The sequence below is a fragment of the Podarcis liolepis genome (genome assembly GCF_965112155.1).
Source record: "Podarcis liolepis genome assembly, chromosome: 12".
In the NCBI taxonomy this organism is placed as follows: Eukaryota; Metazoa; Chordata; class Lepidosauria; order Squamata; family Lacertidae; genus Podarcis; species Podarcis liolepis.
This window is the reverse complement of record NC_139563.1, coordinates 35,153,104-35,173,603: the sequence shown is the minus strand read 5'-3', so window position 1 is coordinate 35,173,603 and position 20,500 is coordinate 35,153,104. Positions and strand designations below refer to the sequence as shown.

At 39.8% G+C, this 20,500-nt stretch overlaps 1 protein-coding gene and 1 long non-coding RNA gene across 6 annotated transcripts; one reads left to right on the top strand and one right to left on the bottom strand.

Moving 5' to 3' along the window:
* Window positions 1–41: 41 nt before the first annotated feature.
* LOC310690006 lies at window positions 42–18,223 on the top strand. 5 transcript variants are annotated; one of them, XR_014517756.1, is made up of 6 exons: window positions 42–180; window positions 6,210–6,278; window positions 8,558–10,526; window positions 10,957–11,004; window positions 11,399–11,568; window positions 17,355–18,223. It is a non-coding gene; the product is annotated as an uncharacterized lncRNA (long non-coding RNA). The 5 variants fall into 5 exon arrangements; XR_014517758.1 differs by lacking the exon at window positions 17,355–18,223 and adding an exon at window positions 13,993–14,190; XR_014517757.1 differs by lacking the exon at window positions 11,399–11,568 and having other exon boundaries at window positions 17,355–17,558.
* KLHL7 (kelch like family member 7) lies at window positions 2,112–20,481 on the bottom strand. The gene is made up of 11 exons (XM_083468226.1): window positions 20,347–20,481; window positions 17,781–17,883; window positions 15,836–15,929; window positions 15,467–15,591; window positions 14,582–14,757; window positions 13,290–13,464; window positions 10,372–10,514; window positions 7,618–7,858; window positions 5,906–6,107; window positions 5,342–5,439; window positions 2,112–4,144 (listed from the first exon to the last, which is right to left on the bottom strand). Exons 1-11 carry the CDS (start codon window positions 20,464–20,466, stop codon window positions 3,861–3,863), a joined length of 1,761 nt encoding a protein of 586 aa, XP_083324352.1. The 5' UTR covers window positions 20,467–20,481; the 3' UTR covers window positions 2,112–3,860.
* Window positions 20,482–20,500: the final 19 nt, after the last annotated feature.

The following is a 20,500-nucleotide window of genomic DNA, read 5'->3' as shown; positions in this document are numbered from 1 at the left end:
AGCCCGCTGGCAGTTGGTGGAAACGAAAAAACAACAAACCGCTTCGGCGCGCGCAGAGCCGTTGGGAGCGGCAGTTGAGGAGCCGCGGCGAGGATTCGAAGCGCCGTTTCCTCGCTCTTCCAAACTATGGCGTGACTTTCCAGAGGAGACGACGTGCGGCAGCGCCGTCCTCCTGCCCAGGTCTGCTCAGCAACGGGGGCTGTTGAATTCGGTGGGGGTTTCTTCTCCTACGAGGAAGCGGCGGCGGGTTAAGACCGCAGGCAGCACGGTAGCGCGGCGCTAAGTGATGGCAAAACCCGTCAGCTTTCGTAGAGCCGACGTCGTCAGATGAGCTAAGAGTCTGTGTATGACAGATATTTGGCAAGCACTATACGTCATAGTGCACTGTCAGCCCCCAAATGCTGCAGGGTTAGCTGGAAAAAACACATGAACAGGTGTCTTTTTGTTTTATTCCTCCACCCTCACCCTTAACTCTCCTCCTAATGGTGACTTTCCAGGTTCAAGGGACGCTTAAGTCTCTGAATGCTAGTTCCTGGAGAACAAAAGCACACAAAGGCTACTTGCTTTGTGTGGCAGCTATGGGGTTTTGGAAAGCAATTACTCATGAGTGTAGCCAAGGGGGTTTGGTGCCACCCCCAAATCAAGTAAATCAATAAAAAATACTAAGTAACTGAGGTTCTGCCCCACTAACTTAAAGCCTGCCACCCCAACATAAATCCTGGCTACGCCCATGGGACTACTTAGGATTCCCACAGTGGCTATTGCCTACTAGATGAGCCTTTTGTGCCAAGGCCAAGGTGGTTCTTACTTATTTCTTTATTATTTATTAAATTTATATGCCAGCCTTCATCCAAAGATCATGTGTGACTAAGTTCATATTAAGAGCCCTGAACAGTAATATAGAAATAAGACTATACATCAACATTTTGTCATTTCATTTTGACTCTAAATCCAAATAGAGATGCGAGTGTGTCAATGTGGTTCTCTTTCTCTTTTCTTAAAGTTGTACCTTGTCTTTACTTGCTTTTTCTTCTTTGGAGACTCCAAATGATAGGAACTATTTCCCAGCAGCAATCACTTCACAAATGTCCAAAGAGCAGTGTCTGTTGTTCTAGGTTTAATTTATCAATATCTACCCCTCTACTTCTTAACTTGCACTAGAGTTTAGATAGGTGCCTTTTTCAAACCACGCCTTCAGCTGTCAAAGAACAGCGGTATTAAATAGCAGAGATTAACCTTAATGAAAAGCAATGTGCACTGAAGTTGGCTTCCATATCTACTATTTCCAATGCTATCACACACTTGAAAGTAACTTCCATGCACCTTGATTTCTATTTCTCACAACTCTATTGGCAGCATTCAAAAAGGTTGTTAAATGAGAAAAGTGTACAATAAGAGCACCCACAGATATGTGTTTGCTCCTAAGTTCTAGGTTTTTTTATTTAATGTATTTTTTTACTATTACTAAAATTCAAAAGCAGGTTAAATTAAAAATGCATAATAGAACAGCAGAATAAAATATGCAAAAACCAATAAAATCATCATAGGCAGCAACTGGGTGAACTACTGAACTACTCTTCAACTGGTACCAAGAGTTGGTGCCACTTGTATTTGAGAAGCAAGTGAATTCAAGGCACCTGTAACAAGAATCCTTTTTTCCATGTCAGCACATATTGAATTCCAGGCAGATGTGGCAGTCAAGGCAGCATTCCACATCAATCTTAATGTACAGACAGGCCTATTTGAAAGCAGACACTCTTGTCAAGTATTCTATTCCTTATTCGATTCTATGTACTACTTCATTGTCAGCCCTACAAATTGCTGCCTTAAAGAGTTTCTTCCTCTACTTGTGTATTCATAAAATTTGCTTAGATTTCTTTTCTATCTTTTAATATGGACTCTCATATTAGAATGAACTTTTCCTTGAATGAAGAATACAATTGGGAAAGGGCTGGAACTTTCTGGCTCTTCCCAGCCAAATTAAATTTGACAGATCTTTTCTTACCAAAGATAATGCTACTGATTTTCCCTAAAAGATAGTCCAGGTTATGGAAATAAAGTCTCTTCACATATTTTAACATGGACTATTAAATGAACACTTCATGACCACCTTAAGAAAAACATATTTATTTAACAAAGTTTACTGACAACAAGCCTCACTGAGGTATGTTTCCCAAAAAAATTGCTTCTACTTAGCAAAAGTAATCAGTAGGCAAGGTTTATCAATACATTATTTGTTAATACACAAAAACAGTCCAATAAAACTTGTTGCACCGAGTCCATTTACTAAGAACTGACAATGAATCCGTTTTGTCACACAATGTCTAGTTTCGTAACAGGGATATATCTAGAATTAAGGAAAATGAGTTTTCATACTGGATGGTCCATATTTGGACTGATGGAAGTTAAATGTGCACTATATGGGAATCCCCTTTAAAAACAAAAAAGTTAAAACTAGCATCTGCTAGATTTAAGTTTCTTATTGATCAAATTATTCAATTTTTGGCAAAAGGTTTGATGAGGGAAATACTTTAAAACATAATATAAAAAATGTGCTTCAGATTTTTTTTAAAGACTCAACATGAAAAAATAGTCATTTTAAATATTAGACTTGCATCACTCTGCAGGTATGTGTATCACTTTAACATAGTATTAAAGGCAGTATTACAAAGTATACAAAAATGTACTTTAAATAATATAGGATGTTCTCAACCTAAAGCACATATTATACCCCAAACGTGTTTTTGCACAAGTCATAAGTCGTTCACTTTATCACATGTAAACTTATGTCAATCTTTTTACAGGACACACTATGCAGTTTTTGGAACTTTAGGTGCATATTAAATCAGGCATGTAAAAAATGGTATGAATTTTGATCTACCCCAATGAGAAGAAGGAACTGGAAGGAACAGACATTCTAAACAAACTTATTTCCTGGGTTTTACTTCGGCTACCCTACACTTATTAGACTGCAATTAGGGACAACACCAATGAATGGAAATTGCCTGGGCAAGTTTAGTTCCACTCCAACTATTCCTAACAACACATTTACTTTCTCCTGTAAATGAACAGCTGCCTTCTAGTATGTCTAGGTAGGACTCCTGTAGAGAGGTGCAGTTTGTACCCTCATCTGCACAGTAAATATTTTAGGAAGTAGATGCACTAATGAAAAAGCATCATATCCCATGCACATGGCGGACAGGACATAGTGGAAACATACCACAGGTTTGTGCCTTTGCACAGATGGCATTAAGAACATGAGGAGGGAGTAACTGCCTGTTGCCAGTCACCATTCTAGTTGCGTGAAAGATGCTCATATAAGATATGCCCCTAGTTATCTGAGCCTGCTCAGTACCAGAAGAAGGTGCATAAATAGTTAGAAAGCACTCAGTAACTTTTCACTCAGTAACTGGATACCATCCTGTGGGGGACCTGCATTGAAGTAATGCAGTATCTCTCTTTGTAGAACAGATGTTTCAGCAGAACAGATGTCTGAGCAAAGTTACTCCAACTAATAGGGTTTGTTTCATTCATTTTTGCTACCTGAAGATATTATTTCAAACTCTGAAAAATGAAGGTTACTAAAAAATAATAATCTCTTGTTGGAATATTTCACAATATACTTAGCAGAGTTTGTGGCAAAACTGCACACATGCATCTTAAGGAAACTTCATGTGTCTTCAATCTAGGGTTGTAGATTCTTGAGTTACTTCCAAAAAAAAACTTTGACAAGCAAATCCACCTTATACACATAGTGGAGATAAAGTGAAGGATTTCATCAAAAAAATTTCTGTAGTACCGACATCTTGACAAGATGAAATTGAAATGCAGAAACATCATAAGTAGCAATCCTGAAATCTTCATGTTTCTAGTGTCTCCTCATTTGCTCCGCAAGTATCAACTACACAGATTAAACAGCTGGTCACTGGGAAAGCACGGACTTTAGAGTTGGCTATCCATTTATCAGTTTCAGTATTATATTCAAGGATGTGTCCCAAACGACCTACACCCTGAAAGCCTGCTAAGACATAAACTATGGAACCCACAGCAGCACATTTTACAGTCACACCTTTCCATGGCATGGGAGAGACCATCTTCCACTCATTCACTTTAATGTCATAATATTCCACATTGTCTAAGCCACCTTTAAAGAGAAGAGAAAACACACGGATAAGTATCAACCATGATTTCTCAAACTTCCAACATAGTGATCACTTGAGATACAGAATCCTTCCCAAATTGAACTTCCTCTAGTATGGTGAAGTAAAAGCAATAGCTGCAAGGATGGTTTGAAAAATTTAGCATCTAAAATTATCTGGGACTTAATAACTGAGGAAAGGAAACAAAATCCAAGGTTTGAAAACAAGATCAAAGTTATCGCAGGGTGATAATAATTCAAAATTTACAGTGCAAGCCTTCTAAATGTCTACTTAGAAGTAACTGCCATTGAATTCAATGGCACTTACTCTGAGGTACGTAGGTATAGAATTGTTCTCTTAAAAGTCTCAATTTCCACTGCTTTAAGGAGAAATTATTTTAATTTTCTATATAAATGGTATTTAACCCTATGTATAGGACAATCCCACGGACACGGGTGGCACTGTGGGTTAAACCAGAGCCTAGGACCTGCTGATCAGAAGGTCCACGGTTCGAATCCCCGTGATGGGGTGAGCTTCCGTTGCTCGGTCCCTGCTCCTGCCAACCTAGCAGTTCGAAAGCACGTCAAAGTGCAAGTAGATAAACAGGTACCGCTCCGGTGGGAAGGCAAATGGCATTTCTGTGCGCTGCTCTGGTTCGCCAGAAGCGGCTTAGTCATGCTGGCTACATGACCTCGGAAGCTGTACACCAGCTCCCTCGGCCAATAAAGCAAGATGAGTGCCGCAACCCCAGTGTTGGCCACGACTGGACCTAATGGTCAGAGGTCCCTTTACCTTTATAGGTCATCCCAGTCATGATGGATATATGCTTTGTAGATGGCTTTCATATATGGGAGAGTATGTAAAATTACAGTGTACTGGTAGAGAAGTGTTCAATACTCTACATGTGATACCATTAACAGCAAAACTGCAGGTCTGGACAAGTCTGATCAAACAGCAAACATCTCATATTCACTCTTGTAGTGAGGCATGACTGCAAGACTCCTTCCACTAACCACCCTAAAAAACATGCAGAGACACAGCTCATTCTGCCACTAAGCTGGTGGTCCAACAATCTTCACCAGTCAGTTCACTTGAAACTCGCATCCATCCAAAGCTGGCCAATTTTGAGAAGCTGTAGCTGGCACAATTATTTGTACATCTTACCTCTGGCACAGCAGATTTTAATAAAAATTATCAGTTACCTAAGCCATTCTGTCCCCCAACGGCAAATATTTTGTCTTTCACAAACACAAGTCCATGATTTTTTCGGGCTTCAAGCATCGGACACAACTCTGTCCACCTGAAAATATTTAAAGCATGTAATTTTAAAAACACGTTCACTCAATTTCATACTATGAGCAGTTCTTTTTCCATCAAGTATGGTAAATACCAAAGTTGCAGAGAAGGGAATTTATAGTTAACTTATGATTTAGTTCCACTATTGCGAAAGCATGCCAGAGGAACTGTCAGTTAAAATGGAGCACAGATCTAAGCTAATTTTGGTTGCTTAAAAGCTCTTGCTCCTTATAAAAATACATTACATAATAAACGGTAGAACAATATTAACAACAAACAAAATTCACAGCATCTGAAATATCTAAAAGGCTTTAAAACCCGATTTAAAAGTTTTAACTGCCCTCCTGATGCAAGCAGTGAAAGAGCCTCACAAATCTGCCAGGGAAGGGCACTCCAGAAGAAGTTGCATTTGTGTAATTGGCCTGTAGATGGTTAAACACACAATAAAATTGATTGAAATCAATACATACGTTTCTGTTGCTGGATCATAAACTTCACAGGAATTCAAGACTCTTCCAGAAACATTGTTTCCTAAACTTCCTCCACATACGTATATGAGACCATTTGCCTCTACCATCCCATGACTGCATCGCTGAGTCAGCATACTGGGCTTTGTGTGCCAACTTTCTGTTCTGGTATCATAGCATTCAAACAAATATAATGCAGAATTTCCTTTAAATAAAGAGACAAGCAACCTGATTTAGAGAATATTTGGAGATTCTATGAATTACATGCAACACTGCAATAAGGTCATTGTTGTAATTTGTCTTCTAGTGCAGCAGTTGAATGCTTCACATGACACTTCAAGCTGTACGGTTTTAAGGTTATGTTTTCCAAAACAAGGTACGTGATCCTATATACAAGCAACCTTCCTGTGATACTGATAATCCTTTAAAAAAAATTCTTTTCTGTGCCATCTGCATCTAAAATATATACAATTCAGGGAACAAAGTCTTCCTTTGCAGCAATAGCATAATCCACATGGAACTGCCCATTTGCTGATATCACTACTCGCAGTCCTGCTCTGAATGCCCTGGTATCAGAGATTAAGCAGGTGGATACCTGGTATACTCCTCTCTCAGTGCTGGTGCTCAGACTTTGCAATACCCTTTCAGAGATGTTGACTTGGCATTCTCTGTCTTATCCTTTCAGCTCCAAGCCAGTTTTTTTTCAGGCAAGCACTTAAGGAATGGAAGGAAGAGAATGAAGCAGCTCCTGCTTTACTGTTTAGCTGATGTTAAATCTATGAATGTGTTCTGTTTGGCATTTTAGGTTTTGGCTATTCTGTTTTTGTTGTTTGAATCTTTGCTACCTGCTCTGGCTTTCTTAGATAGAAAGACGCCACATAACAGAGCACTGGTGTTTACTTTTTGAACGTGAATAAATACCGAAAAGGTTGGAGACCTTCTCTCACAAAGCAAAGATGGCAGCAAAGATAGAACCACAGAAGGAAGACACTCTCCCCATAGTGAGCGCAAACTGGCAAAACCATTAGGAAAGGTGGACTGAGCTTCCCTTGCTGCAACAGTCCAATAGATCTGTACTAGAGATACACGTTATGAAGCAAGTTTGCCTCATAAACTTGGAGAAATGAATTTGCAGGGGAGAACTAGTGGGCATTTAATCTATCCCACACATGTTCATTATCCCCTGCAAATGCTCACTATCTATGATGTCCCAACTGTAGTATTTTCTGAGCTGTCCCACAAAAATACAAGTGGACATAGGGTTGCAGCCTGGGGGTGAGGTAAACCATGAACTCTTGCTATCTGTACCAGTTGTACTGTAAGTTACAGATAAATGTCAGATATATACAGTACTTTCATTTCCAGATTTAGGTGGCTAAATGAAGCTGACATGACAAATATCCCTTCTAAAAATACACTGTTGTATCCAATACCAGTCATACTAAGACTAGTCCTATTGAAATTCAGGGGCATGACTAACTTAGGTCCATTAATTTCAAAGAGTGTATTCAGAGTAGAACTTAGTTGGATACAGTTCACTGATTTTTGTTTTTGTTTTTTGCTCTATGTTTTAAGGCCCACATTGGATAAGATGGCTTCTGAGTTTTGGCAGCGAGTGCCATTTCTTTTTTAAAGTAAAATTCAATGACAACATTAGGATGCCACACACGACTTCTACTTTACAGACCCACCAGCAGACCCTTCGAGTGTCTTACCTACTTCAGAACCACCAGATGTATATATTTTACCCTCTGCTGCACAAGCTGCAAGGCTATCCCTAGGTGTTGGAGGCCCCAGCTTGGAATACCAGCTGTCTTTCACAACATTGTAACAGTCCATTCGCTTTATAGGAAAAAGTTGGGAGCCGCCCAAAATATAAACCACGTTGTCCCAGAAAACACAAGCTGCATCCCTCCGCTTTTCAAAGGGACATCGGATGTCTGTCCAGCTGTAATCCTGTATGAGAAAAGATAGAGGTTTGGGAGAGAATACTGCGCTGTGTAAATTCTTCAGAATTCTGAGACCATTGTTATTTATTTGTCCAATGAAGCTGGTGTGGCATACATGGTTCTTCCCCCTGTGCATTTTACCCTCAAAATTACGTTGCAGGGTAATTTAGGTTGACAGATAGTGACTCTCAAAGTCATAGAAGCTTTATAATGAAGTAAGGACTTCAACTTGCATGCCCCTCGTCTTAGTCCAACACTCTAACCACTAGGCTTTTATAAAAATGTACCTTGATAATAGTAGTACACCACATTTGTATGTTAGGAAGCGATGTGGAGAAGAGCCTGGAAAGCTGTCTGCTATCTAGCTCCTGGTATTCTCTGAGTGGCCTTTCCCAACCAACTGCCACTACAAGGCTGATTCAGGAACCATTTTGCTCTGACAGGAGTTTTAGTTTTCACAATTTTTTTCTCCCCTTGTAGCATGTATTTGCTATTTCACTGCATAGCTTTGATTGATTTAAATGTTTTATGCAAACCGCTTTATGTCTGCCTGAAAAGTGGTGTACGGTATCTTAAATAAATAAATAAATGTGAGTTTACGGAACGGTGGAAAACTCGTTTGCATGTATTACAGTGGGTGTTGAAAAAAAATGGGGCTTAGATTTAATAGGCCACTGTTACCGTCTTTACCACTGTTTTATTATAGGTGGAATCCTGTCTGCAGCGGACACGCTGCTCAGACAACATCATAATTATTGAAAACTTCCTTCACACACGTTTGCAGAGATTAATTATGTTAATGTGTTATCTTCACATCTTCCTTACACTTGGGGCATCAACAATAATTAACTGGAGGATAGGGGAGGAGAGGAGGACAAAAGTAACCAACTGAGAATCTGTTGAGAAACTCCTGGCTGTTATTAGTTGGCTTGATTTTAAAATTCAATAGATAAATGGAGTCAAGAAAGAGAACAGAACAATACAAAAAAGTGTTTAGAAGAAAATAGCAGATCTTAAGGAATAGAATCAGATAAAATAGAACTAGGGAAAAATTGTTGTCATGGCAACAAAGAGCTCATTCTCCATGCTACAAATGATATATAATATACCTTCAATTGGTCTACCTGTAATAAACTACTAATGGTGCTGCAAAAAACACCAGCAGAGTCATCAGTAGGGTTGAAACATGTATACAAACACAGCCAAATTTGAGCAACTGGGATAAATTAATGGAAATTAATGCACATTCCAAGAACCAGATAGTTACAAAAAGCAGTAAAAAGCAGTAAGGTCCTAGCCATATCACAGTCAAAGTACAAGAGAACACTACATTCTTTAAAACTGCTTTTTAATTGTATTTTTTATTTTTTTTAAAAAAATTGTTTTTAACTGTTTTATGGGGTTATTCAGCTGTTTATGTTTATATTTTGATTATGTATTGTGTGTTTTTATATTGTAATTTTATCTTGTGAACCGTGAGACCTGTGGGTATAGGGTGGTATATAAATTTAATTAATAATCATAATAATATTGTCTGAGCCAGCATACCTGTGTATCCCCTGTTGTATCAAAAACCTCAGGTATAAATAAGATGATCATCTAAACAAGATTCTATTTACCTGCACTATCTCAATGGGGTGTTCATTCATGTGCTTTTCTCAATCTGGGTGCAATTAGTCACATGAAAATATATTTTAAAACAACTGATAGAGCATTTATCTGCCAATATGTTGAATTGCAGTGAGTTGGAAAAAACTGACATTTAAAAATATAGTCAATAATCATTATAGCTTTCTAGTCCAGCAACATCTTGCGCTAGCAGAGGCTGACAGAACACCTTCAAAAGATAGCAAGCATAAGATGACAATTCAGTAACTCCCACCCCAACAGACATTGCTGAGGCACCACAGCAAGGATTCTGAAAGCCATGAAACAAGTAACTAATGCTCACTTTTAGGTTGTTCAAATAAGAGGGGCCTTCACTCCCACAAAGCATCCTTCTGACAGACTACTCCATTTGCTGAAAGGATCACAAGAGGGGGATTTATTGGACTTGGAGGACATACTTCCTCTCAGACCAGTTTTCCCCATTTCCCTATGTGAGTTTTCACAGGATTCAAATTTGTTACTTTAATAATGATCAACTATTTGGGGATTTTAATTTATAAACGACTATACAAAATAGAAAGCTATTTCTAGCAACAATGAAAGTCCATACGTAAGTGTAAGAAACATTAAAGTTGCCGTAGAAACCTCAAAAACCTCAAAATAGCTCTGCACTACAGAAAGTTCCCTGTATCATCTAGCTATCCCTTATTACATTGTTCCTTACAACCTGTCCTCCCACAATTTAACAACAAAAACGCTTGTTTTGTGAAATCTCACAAGTGCAAGAACAAACTAATTTTATATCTATTCTCATATCTATATCTGTAGTGATGAAACTGGTTATATAATGAAAGAGATGATGAATTTTTCGGCTACACACTATCTGTTGAAATTCTGAAAGATCAGAGCTACCTTTGGATTAAAATACCGACATGACTGCGGCTGTGAGCCACCAAACAAGGCAATGCGGTAATCGTGCTTTTTTCTTCGCGGGCGAGTGCCATCCACCAACTCTTCTCTGTCCTCTGGAGAAAGCAGATGGTATCTCATGCCACCTAAACCAGAAGGTATACACAATGATTCCATGCAATTCTAAGAGAAATCTCTGTTTTCAAAGCAAGGATAGACAAAAATTAAAGAGGAGGGAAAAAATAAAAGTCTGTTTTTAACCATTTTTCAAAAATCACATGCAACCTCTGAAATACAGAAAGGCTGCCACAAAAAAAATGATGAAGTGTCTTTAAAACATGTTTCTATATTCACTGATATGTATAAAGTACCTGTACAGCGAGACAAACTGATTACCATGGAATAAACCTCTTGGAATATTATGCCACTGAGTATGTCATCAAATACACTGGGAAGAAACATCAACATCCAATATGTTTTAAATAATCAAAGCTTAGTATCTATAAAATATTTCTCACTACACCTAAACAAGAACACAGCTTAAAGGTTTTATCCAATCTTTCCTTCTTTTTCTTTGTTTTTACTTAGCATATACTTGAGAAGCAGCCCGGATCTGCATTGAAGACACAGATGGTGGTGCGTAGGTTTACTGTTCTTCAACAGCTGAGAGAAATGTCATTACTCAGGCTATTTTTGTATAGATATTAATGTTCTTACCAATTATATCTGAAGCCTAAGAAATCTGAAACATACGAGCTGGTTTTAAAGGCATACTGATCCTTCCAATAACTTTTTTTCAGGTATTAAGGTGGCCTTTGGTAATGAATACTCTGGTATCTTCTATTTTGCATCTTAAAGTGAGGCCCAGTTTATTGAAATAAGTTACTTTAGTGAAGAGGAGGGTGGGATGATTTGGTGGGGGTGTTTTCCTGGGGTTAGGTGAAAGGTGGCTAGCCAGAAACCCATGGCTGCAGTAATCAACAGAAGGAAAGGGGGAAGGAAGATGCTGATTATACTTGTCTTTGTACAGGATTCCCAGGATCATTGCTGCCATCCCCCCACTCATCCAAATAGGACATGCGGATCACAGAAAAATCCTAGAGCACTTTCTTCATCTTCACTCCAGCTGCAACAAAAAGTGCACAAGGGCACAAAGACAAACAAACTTGAACTTGTAGCTGAGGGAATTCTACAACCAAGGTGCCAACACAGAGAAGGCCTTCTACTATTATTAAGTGGTGAGGAAAACTGGAGTCAGATCTTGGGAAATCTAAATTGATATAATGGGGAAGATGCAGTCCTCCAGATTCCCTGGTCCCAGACCATTTAGGGTTTAAAGGGCAAACAAAATAATTCAATTACGCTCAAAAGCAAACAAAGATAGGTGAAGCCCTTTAAACACTGGAGAACTATGTTCACCATAGTTGTTGGCATCTATCTCAGGAGACAATGGAGGAGTGTGCCCTTAGGGGTGAAGTCAAACCGTTGGAGAGATATGATGTCTGCTGTGGCTGTAAGAGACTGATGCAGGAGAGACATGTTTTGTTGCTGACTGGTTGTGCTGACGTGACTGTCTCTAGGTACTCGGTCATCTCCAAGGGATTTCCACGCTGTGGGATTGATATTGCCATCATTCATGTCATTCTTGTAACACAGAGTTGGTCTGCTAATGGGCCTGGTGTCTGAAGCCAGCTCCCTGTAGAGCACGATGGCATGGATCCTGCCATCTTCCATTCTGTGGACATGACCAAGCCACTGAAGACTTTGAGAAAGGGGTGCTGGGAATGTAGGCTTGGGAGAGCACATCCTTTTTTGAGATTCTGTCCTGTCATGTGATGCCCAAAATCTTCCTGATATAGCAAATGTGGAAGGCTTCTGGTGATTGTAAGTTGCTCACGACGCACTTCCATAAAGCAGTGTGCTCAACATGCAAGCTGGGCTGCCTGCTTCAATGGGTGCTTGGAGCCCAGAGTATCACTCGACAAGCACCAGGAAAACTACTGCACCAGCAGAACTACTGTTATACAAATCAATGGTGCAATTGCACTCAGAAAAGGGCAACCGTGATCAAGGGGATAGAGCAACTCGCCTGGGAGGAGAGGTTGCAGCATTGGGGCCTCTAGTTTAGAGAGAAAGCAAGTAAGAGGTGACATAGAAGTGTATAAGATGAACCATGGTATGGGGAAAGTGGATACAAATAAGTCGTCCCCCCCCCCCCATCTCATAACACAAACTCATGGACAACCAATGAAGCTAAATACTGAGGATTCAGGACAGACAGTAGTAGTTCTTTACACAGTACACTGTTATGCTATGGACTTCACTCCCACAGGAGGCAGTGATGGTGACCAATTTGGATGGCTTTAAACTATGGTTATTTATGGAGGATAAGGCTATCACTAACCACAAAGGCTATGTTCTGCCTCCACAATTGGAGGCAGTATGCTACTAGTTGCTGGAAACTGCAGGAGGGGACACTGCTCTTGTGCTCAGCTCCTGCTGTTAGGCTTCCCATAGGCATCTGGTTGGCCACTGTGAGAACAGGATGCTTGACTAGATGGGCAACTGGTCTAATCCAGCAGGCTCTTATAATTTTATGAAACTCTTAAGTGACCCATAATTGCTTGAAGCTGTCCCATAACAAGGTGTTTCCTTATTTTGGTATCCACTGTTTAAGGCTGTGACACACAAATGAGATTTTTGAAGTTGGGAGACTCTGGACCATGAAGCTCACATAGTCTGCAATTTATTAGACATAGTTCTAACTGCAGGAAATAGAATGCCGATATTAAGGGCTACTAGTCAGCTTTGATTCAGCTTCCTGGCACAGAGAGAACAGGGTAAAATGCATTTAAATGGAATAAGCAGTTCTTAAAGAAAAACTTTACAGAGAGTTGAGACAACATGGAAGATAAACTTACTGATAACCATTTTGAGGCACTCAGGGTTGTCCTGGATAAGTGGCTCAGCTTGTACTGTTTTACTGAGGAAATTCTTTGAAATTAAAGGAAACCTGACTTTAGCAAGAATGTCAACCATGTAAGGCTGACGGTTTGGCTCGTCATACTTCAGCCACCTGACGGCAGCATCATAAACCTAGAAATAAGAAAGAAAAATACATCTGTGTACTTACAGTAGCAGCCATCTATAGAACCAGGAAATTGATAGCTCAGCTGTTACAAAAAGGAAGTCTAATTTAGGCTCTTCAAAGGGCTTTTAAAAATAATTACTTGCTATACCTTATATTGCCAGTTAGATGGGTTTAAGTCCCTCATTCAGGAATGGCTAAGAAGAAATCCCAAATTTAAAAGCTGCTTCTGATCTCCTGAGATAAAAAAATTCAGAGCCATGACTATTCAGAGTTGTGAAACTACAAGCAACAGCTGAACATGCATGTGTAAATTGGAGTGAAATAACTCACAGGGCTGCCACTTACCTGGAAAACAAAATTTTACTTCTAACATATTTCAGCCACTGAAACAATTTTTATGTCCCACCACACTGAAAGGATCTAACTTTGTTTCAGTTAAAGTTTACACTTTCCTGAAGCAATTGGATAATGTGGAAAAATCCTAATGCTAATACCTTTTGGTCCTTCATAGTAACTACTCTCAATGTTTTTAGAAAGAGTCGCTTCAACTGTCAAACATTACACCATGATATACAAGAACGAGACAGAAAACCAACTACAAAACTGAGAAAACGCCACAAATAGCAAAAAGGAGGAAAGGAGGAAAAAATACCAGATGCCAGAAAGTCTCAATCTGTTTTGGAACAAATCTTTCCTTGAGGACACTTTTTAAACCGCATTTCTCATAAAAATTATAGGATACTATAGTGACTCCTACTTCAAGCACCTGATGTTCCAGCCTTTTTTCCTGCCAAAAATTAATCAAATACTGATCCTTTAGTTTTGATGCAGTTAAGCACTCCTATATTTGAGGCCCTTCTGTTTTTCACATTACAACTCCTCATGCCACTTTGAAGGCTGCTCCATTAAGTCATTGGACTTCATGGGGAGATGAGACCTGAAAAGCTGGAGAATCTGGTTGGAAACTCATACAGGTACTAAAAGTTCTGCCAGCAATTATTTGCATTCCACTTTTGACAGGAAATGTTTCCACACAGATTGCATATTTGAAGCAAGATAGCTAAAAACACAAACCCTTATTTCAGATGCAAGACAAAGATAGCTATGAAACTGGACCCTCACCTGATCTTCTGCTCTTACAGTTAACGTGTCTTGATTCAGGAGATGTGTTACACGTTTAACATCTAGCTGCAGAAACTCGTCTGTCTTGTAAACCTCTGTGAAATGCTGGTGGATAAAGTCATCTGCAGTAGCCTTGAGCTCTGGGCAGTCAAGACACTCTGCTAACACACTTATACCTAGTGCAAGATAGTAAAAAATTATGAAAAGATGTTTAAAATTCATGAAAAAGCATATTGGTTGGAATTAAACTTTGTGCTCTTACGAATGTTACATCTGCACAAGCATTGCAGCTTGATAGATGGAACACTCACTCTTGCCCCCACCCTTTTGCTGTTCTGGGGGTTATCCCAATTCCCTCCAGCCAGTTTCTGGGCAGGTGTGGGAGAAGTAGAAGGGGGAAGCCCCCTTGCGCAGAGTTTCTGTTGACAGAGCCCAATGCTGCCCATTTCTTTTTTATGTGAAATACCATGTTATTAATAATTTAATATAAGTTTTTTCTCTTCAGTGGCAAAAATAATGACCCAAATAGTTATCTTGAGAAGTAACATAATTGATGAAATCTGAATTTGTCATGCTCTAAGTACTAGAGAGACAATGATGTCATGTTAGCAAGTTGGAAGAAAGACTTTAACAGTAGTCACATTCTATAGAAGACAATAGTTCAGTCTGCCTTATCTGAAAGCTAATCAGAGGTGGCAGGCACTGTAGCAGTACTATACGCATGACATAAATACATTTTCAAATCATAAAACTTGTTTTCCAGTAGAATACATGAAATGTATCATTAGCAAGACTGTCCTAAAAATGAAATAATCAAGGACCCAAAGTGCCAATTTTGAAAAATATCAAGAGTTCTTAGAAACAATATAGAGTGAGCCATCTTACCAAGACAATTTGAAGCATCAACTTGCTCTTTTAAGAAGTCCACACACATTTTTTTCACAGGTTCAATTTGATATTGATTTGCAGCATCTAACAATGACTGGACATTGTTGCTGTTTACGGAAATTCTGAAAAAAGTAGCAACATTACTATGACCAAAACATTCAACAAGAACTGGGAACATGATAATACACATAGCTAGATTAAATTAGGGTTTTCAACCACTAGAACAGCAACACAGTATGTTACAGGCAGATACAGTACTACCTGTTGAACAAATAATTAAAATAGCATTAATTCACTTAACAGCTTTTCTGGGCTTCACATGAAGCTATCTGATGGGCAGATATTAAGAGTTATAAATAAACCTACCTTGCAGTATAAGCAAACTCCACAAGCTGCTCAATAATATCTGGCTCTGCATCTTTTAACTCCACTTCATAAGACTTTGATTCAATCATATTTGCTGCAATTAGATACATAACACCATCATCTAACCTGAACAACAATTCCATCCCTGCACCCACATCTCAAAGGAACTGCTGCTCTAATTTAAGGGGGGGGGGCAGTTGCAATGGAAGTTGTTAAGCAAACTTCAAGACAATCGCAGAGATCAGTTACAAAATGAGCAACAGAACCTAGAATTGACCAAGCTGGTATCTAGATTTAAATGTATTAACAACTGTTTTCCTAATTCCGTATTACTTATAGAAATCTTATTTACAGAAAAACAAGTACACTAAGAATAGGTGTATCAAGAACTTCTGGTCTCACAAAACTACATCCCAGTCTTACATACATTTCAACCCAGCACAAGGTAGGAATGGCAACCTGTGGCCTTCCTGTTGGACAACTCCCATCATCCCTCACTATTGGCTGTGCCAGCTGAGGCTGATGGGAGACAGTCCAAGAACATCTGAAGGACTACAGGTTTCCCTATCCTTGATGTAAAAATTAAAAAAGAAAAAACAGACTAATCCTAGTCACACTTCAGTGCACTGCACTTAAGTTAGTATCATGGTATTCTCAAATTGCAGACAAAGCTGCAGAACTCTACCTCGACAGGAAAATTATCCAAAACATTTAATTAGAAAAGATGAATTAGTGTGGTATGAATGAGTTCTGACCTTAGAAACATCTGCACCTAAAGTTAGATAAAAAGAGGACACCTTCTTTTCCTCTAGAGCCCATTTTTAAAGACATTTAAATATTAAGCTTGGAGGTCGCAAATATGCCAGTCTCTCTGAAGCAGGTGTATTTTTGGCAAGTCTTATTATATACTGATTGCATGTGAGAGAGTGTTTTAGGAAGACAAGTGGAAAATCAGTGGCTTCACTGGTTCACATGTAAGACATGGTAAGTCAGTGTGTGGCTTACTGTGACCACACATACATACTGGCTCCCACCGAGACCATGGATGCTTTACTCCTCCCTAGACATTTTAGGTCAGTGCGGTGGCAGTTAAGCCATGTTTTTGCTAAGTGTGTTGTCTGAATCTGGGGCTGTTGTTAACACCTGTCCTCAAGCATCATCTGTGGCCAAAGCTTGTCCTTTGGCTACAAGTCATGATTGAGGAGAGACCTGAACTATGATCCAGGGGTTGGATGACACACTAAGCCAAATCTTGGTTTAGCTGCTGTACCAACCTAAAAAGCCTAGGAAGAAGCAAAGTGGCTGCAATCGTCTTCTTGGGAGACAGTATATTCATGCTAAGCCATGGTTTGGCTTAAAGCTGTTCTCCTGCATGGTGCTACTAAACTGCACTTAGGCTGACAGTTGGTCCAGCACCAGAGATGAAAGACAAGGAAGAAATATCACTGTAAAGATAACTGGACAAGATTCAAGAGTTTCTACTTATATGTTATTAAACCAAATCTGCCTTTCTTTGCAGGCCCGCAATGTTATCAACTCAGTACATAAGCTTGTTGCCAAATGGTACCTTGAATCTACTGCAGGTTGCCGTTACCACAATGGAATGTCTTATCTGCCAGGGGTTGGACTAAATGAACCTTGAGGTCCCTTCCAACACTACAATTCTATGATTTCAACTAACTGCTTGGCTGTAGCTTGCTCTTACAACAATCCACTTGTCCCAGTATGCAAGAAAGAGAAACACACACAGTGGAAATTGTATTAATTATGGACTAAGGCAGAGGTTTTTTAATTGCGGTCGCCAACCTGGAGCCCAGAAATCTCCACATAGTCGCAACTGAACCTGTGCCAGTAGCAAAATGCTCCTGGCTAATTTTGAACACTGCTGGTCAGTAGATGATGATGATGATTTAAACCAGTAGAAGTTGAGTAGCTGAAGACTTACTGGTAAACATCAAGTTAAAGAAGTGACTTGCTGAAGCAAGTACAACACGATGAGCTGGGATCTTCCTTTCCTGGACCATGAGAATGACATCACAGAGTGTTTTCTAGCACAAAAAAGTCAAAATGATGACAAAACATGTAATATTTCATAATTTCAGAGAAATGTGTAGAAAGTCTTATTTTTTTGCTAAACTAGTGACCTACAGAAATGTACAACAAACACTATTGAAGACAAAATCACCATTTTTCAAAGGAGCTCAAGGCAGTGTATGTGATTCTTCCTCTCATTTAATCCTCACAACAACCCTGTGAAGTAGGTTAGGCTGAGAGGCAATGACTGGCCCAAGTTCATCCATTGAGCTTCATAGCGGCAGGAATTCAAACTCTGGTCTTGTAACTGAATTACATTTACAATATGAACAATTACAATTTTGCTGCTCTTCAGCTCCAAGTATGTGAGATTTTTGCATACAGTTTGGCAAACCCTACATTGTAAAGCTATGCCTATCTACTCAGAAATAATTCTTAGTTTAATAGGGCTTACTTCCAGGTAAGCATGTAGAAGATTGCAGGCTTAATACTGTAGCCAGCAACACATACTTAAAATAGCACTCATTGTCCCAAATGCTTATGGGAGGTCTAAATAGAAACAACTTGAACATTTGCTTCTTTATTGTCATTTCCACAATAGACCAAAATAGCAGAGTGACTAATGTATTAGTTAAGTAGCTTTTAAATGAGACCAGGTTCCTAAAAAGTACTCTCTGCATATACTTTAATGGATGCTCTCATTATTCTGTCTTCATTTAAAAGCTGCTGAACTAATTTATAAAGGTAGAAAAGGTAGAAAAAGAAAGACATTGACAGTTATTTTTCTCTGTTGTGGAAATGACAATGAAGGAAACTTTATATTTTCCAGTTGTCTCCATTTAGACCTCCAACTATTTGGGAGAAAGACTACCATTTAAGTGTTTATATTTGCTAGAATATTAGCAAATGTGTGTCACATTTTTAACTTGAAATATAGATAAGCACCTCAAGGCAACTGAACAAGAGCAAAGCTGTTACTGAGCTAAAATATGTAATAGATCTTAAAATTGGTACAGTGGCAGTGCTAGCAAGTAATGACAATACAAATCACCACTAAAGCAGATTATGAAGAAAATTGGTTGCATTCAACTCAGTGTAGACCCATTAAAATTAATGTCCATTACTTAGGATTAATTGTAATAGGTATACTCTGAGCAAAAGGTGAATACAAGCCACAGGTTAGCAAGGCAAATATTAAGCCTCATAGATCAGTAGACTGGTACTACCCAAACACATCTGTTAAGTACATGATTGAACTAGCAGTTTTCACCCCAGTTTCATAGTCATGCACTAGTCATCTTCACTGAGCACACGACTAACTTGTACCTTCTGAAAGGGGGCTGATGGTGAAGGTGTTACCTCCAACCACTATTTCCACTACAGCTTGCCAACATTTGCAACGCTCCAACCCCTACAGCCTGTTAACAGTTGTTCTGGTAATAGCTTTCCTGCACAAAAAGATAGCTGTTAACTCCTATGCTAGGCACAGGCAAACTAGGCCCTCCAGATGTTTTGGGACTACAACTCCCATCATCCCTGACCACTGGTCCTGTTAGCTAGGGATGATGGGAGCTATAGTCCCAAAACATCTGGAGGGCCGAGTTTTCCTACGCCTGTCCTATGCTGTTGTGATCACCTTTCTGTATCTCTAGAATACTATCCACTTGGGTGACATATGCTAGAGATAAAGGAAGATGAATCTGAATTAAGTTTACACATTTGCCAGGGTAACAGAAGTTGGGAATATTCTCATTTTTCCCCAGTGCATCCTTGTGGGTGGAACAACAAAGAGTTACACCAGATAAATGAGCAAAGAATGCAACCGGGTGGTCTTGGCTTCACATCAACTGCTCTGTGTACCAGAAATCCATTGCAGCATGGTAGTGCCCAAATATAAGGGACTACACTACAAATCCCGATGCTGCTCTCAAATCTCGCCTCTAACAGGAACTCATCAGGTAGTCAAGTTACAAGAAAGGAGATTCCTTCTCAACACACAGAAAAACTTTCCTGACAGTAAGATCTGTCAGTGAAAGTCTCCCTCGGGAGGTTGTGGGCTCTCCTTGGAGAGGTTGGATGCCCATCTGTCACAGACGCTTAGCTGAGATTCCAGCATTGCAGGGGGTGGGAGTAGATGATCCTTGGGGTCCCTTCCAACTCTACAATTCTATGATTCTTAGGCAAGGCGTCATCTGTGGGCCTCGTCAGCCTTCCTCCACCTCTGCAATATGGGAGTCCTGACTGGCCTACTTTACAGGACTGTTGCAAACAGCAACAAAACAATGCCAAACACTTTGTGTTAGCTGTGTCCCCCCTGCCATGGGTTTCTTCTCCTACAACTCCTCCGGGCTCACAAATGCCCGGGTGCCAGGCTCGTGGTCAACTCCATGGGGGGGGGGGGAGATAGAAACATGTTCCTATTGGACCCCACAGGTCAAGGAGCCCTAGGAGGCCGGTCACCCCACACCCCGCCTTACTTGCTTCCTCATGGTGTTCATGACCCCCATGAAGCTGGCCAGCAATTTGGCTTCTTCCCGGGCGGCGAGTTTCTTCTCCGTCTTCTTCTTGTTGCTCTTCTCCGACGCCGAGGCCGCCATGCTCCCTTCCCCTTCCCTCGCCTCCCTCTCGCCG

Excerpts from the sequence above, each read along its gene's own strand:
- KLHL7 (XM_083468226.1), bottom strand. The coding sequence starts at position 20,466 with ATGGCGGCCTCGGCGTCGGAGAAGAGCAACAAGAAGAAGACGGAGAAG. Across the intron at positions 15,592-15,835 it reads GAGTTTGCTTATACTGCAAG|AATTTCCGTAAACAGCAACA; the intron begins GTAGGTTTATTT and ends TACTTTTTTCAG. Across the intron at positions 5,440-5,905 it reads TATGATCCAGCAACAGAAAC|GTGGACAGAGTTGTGTCCGA; the intron begins GTATGTATTGAT and ends AAATATTTTCAG.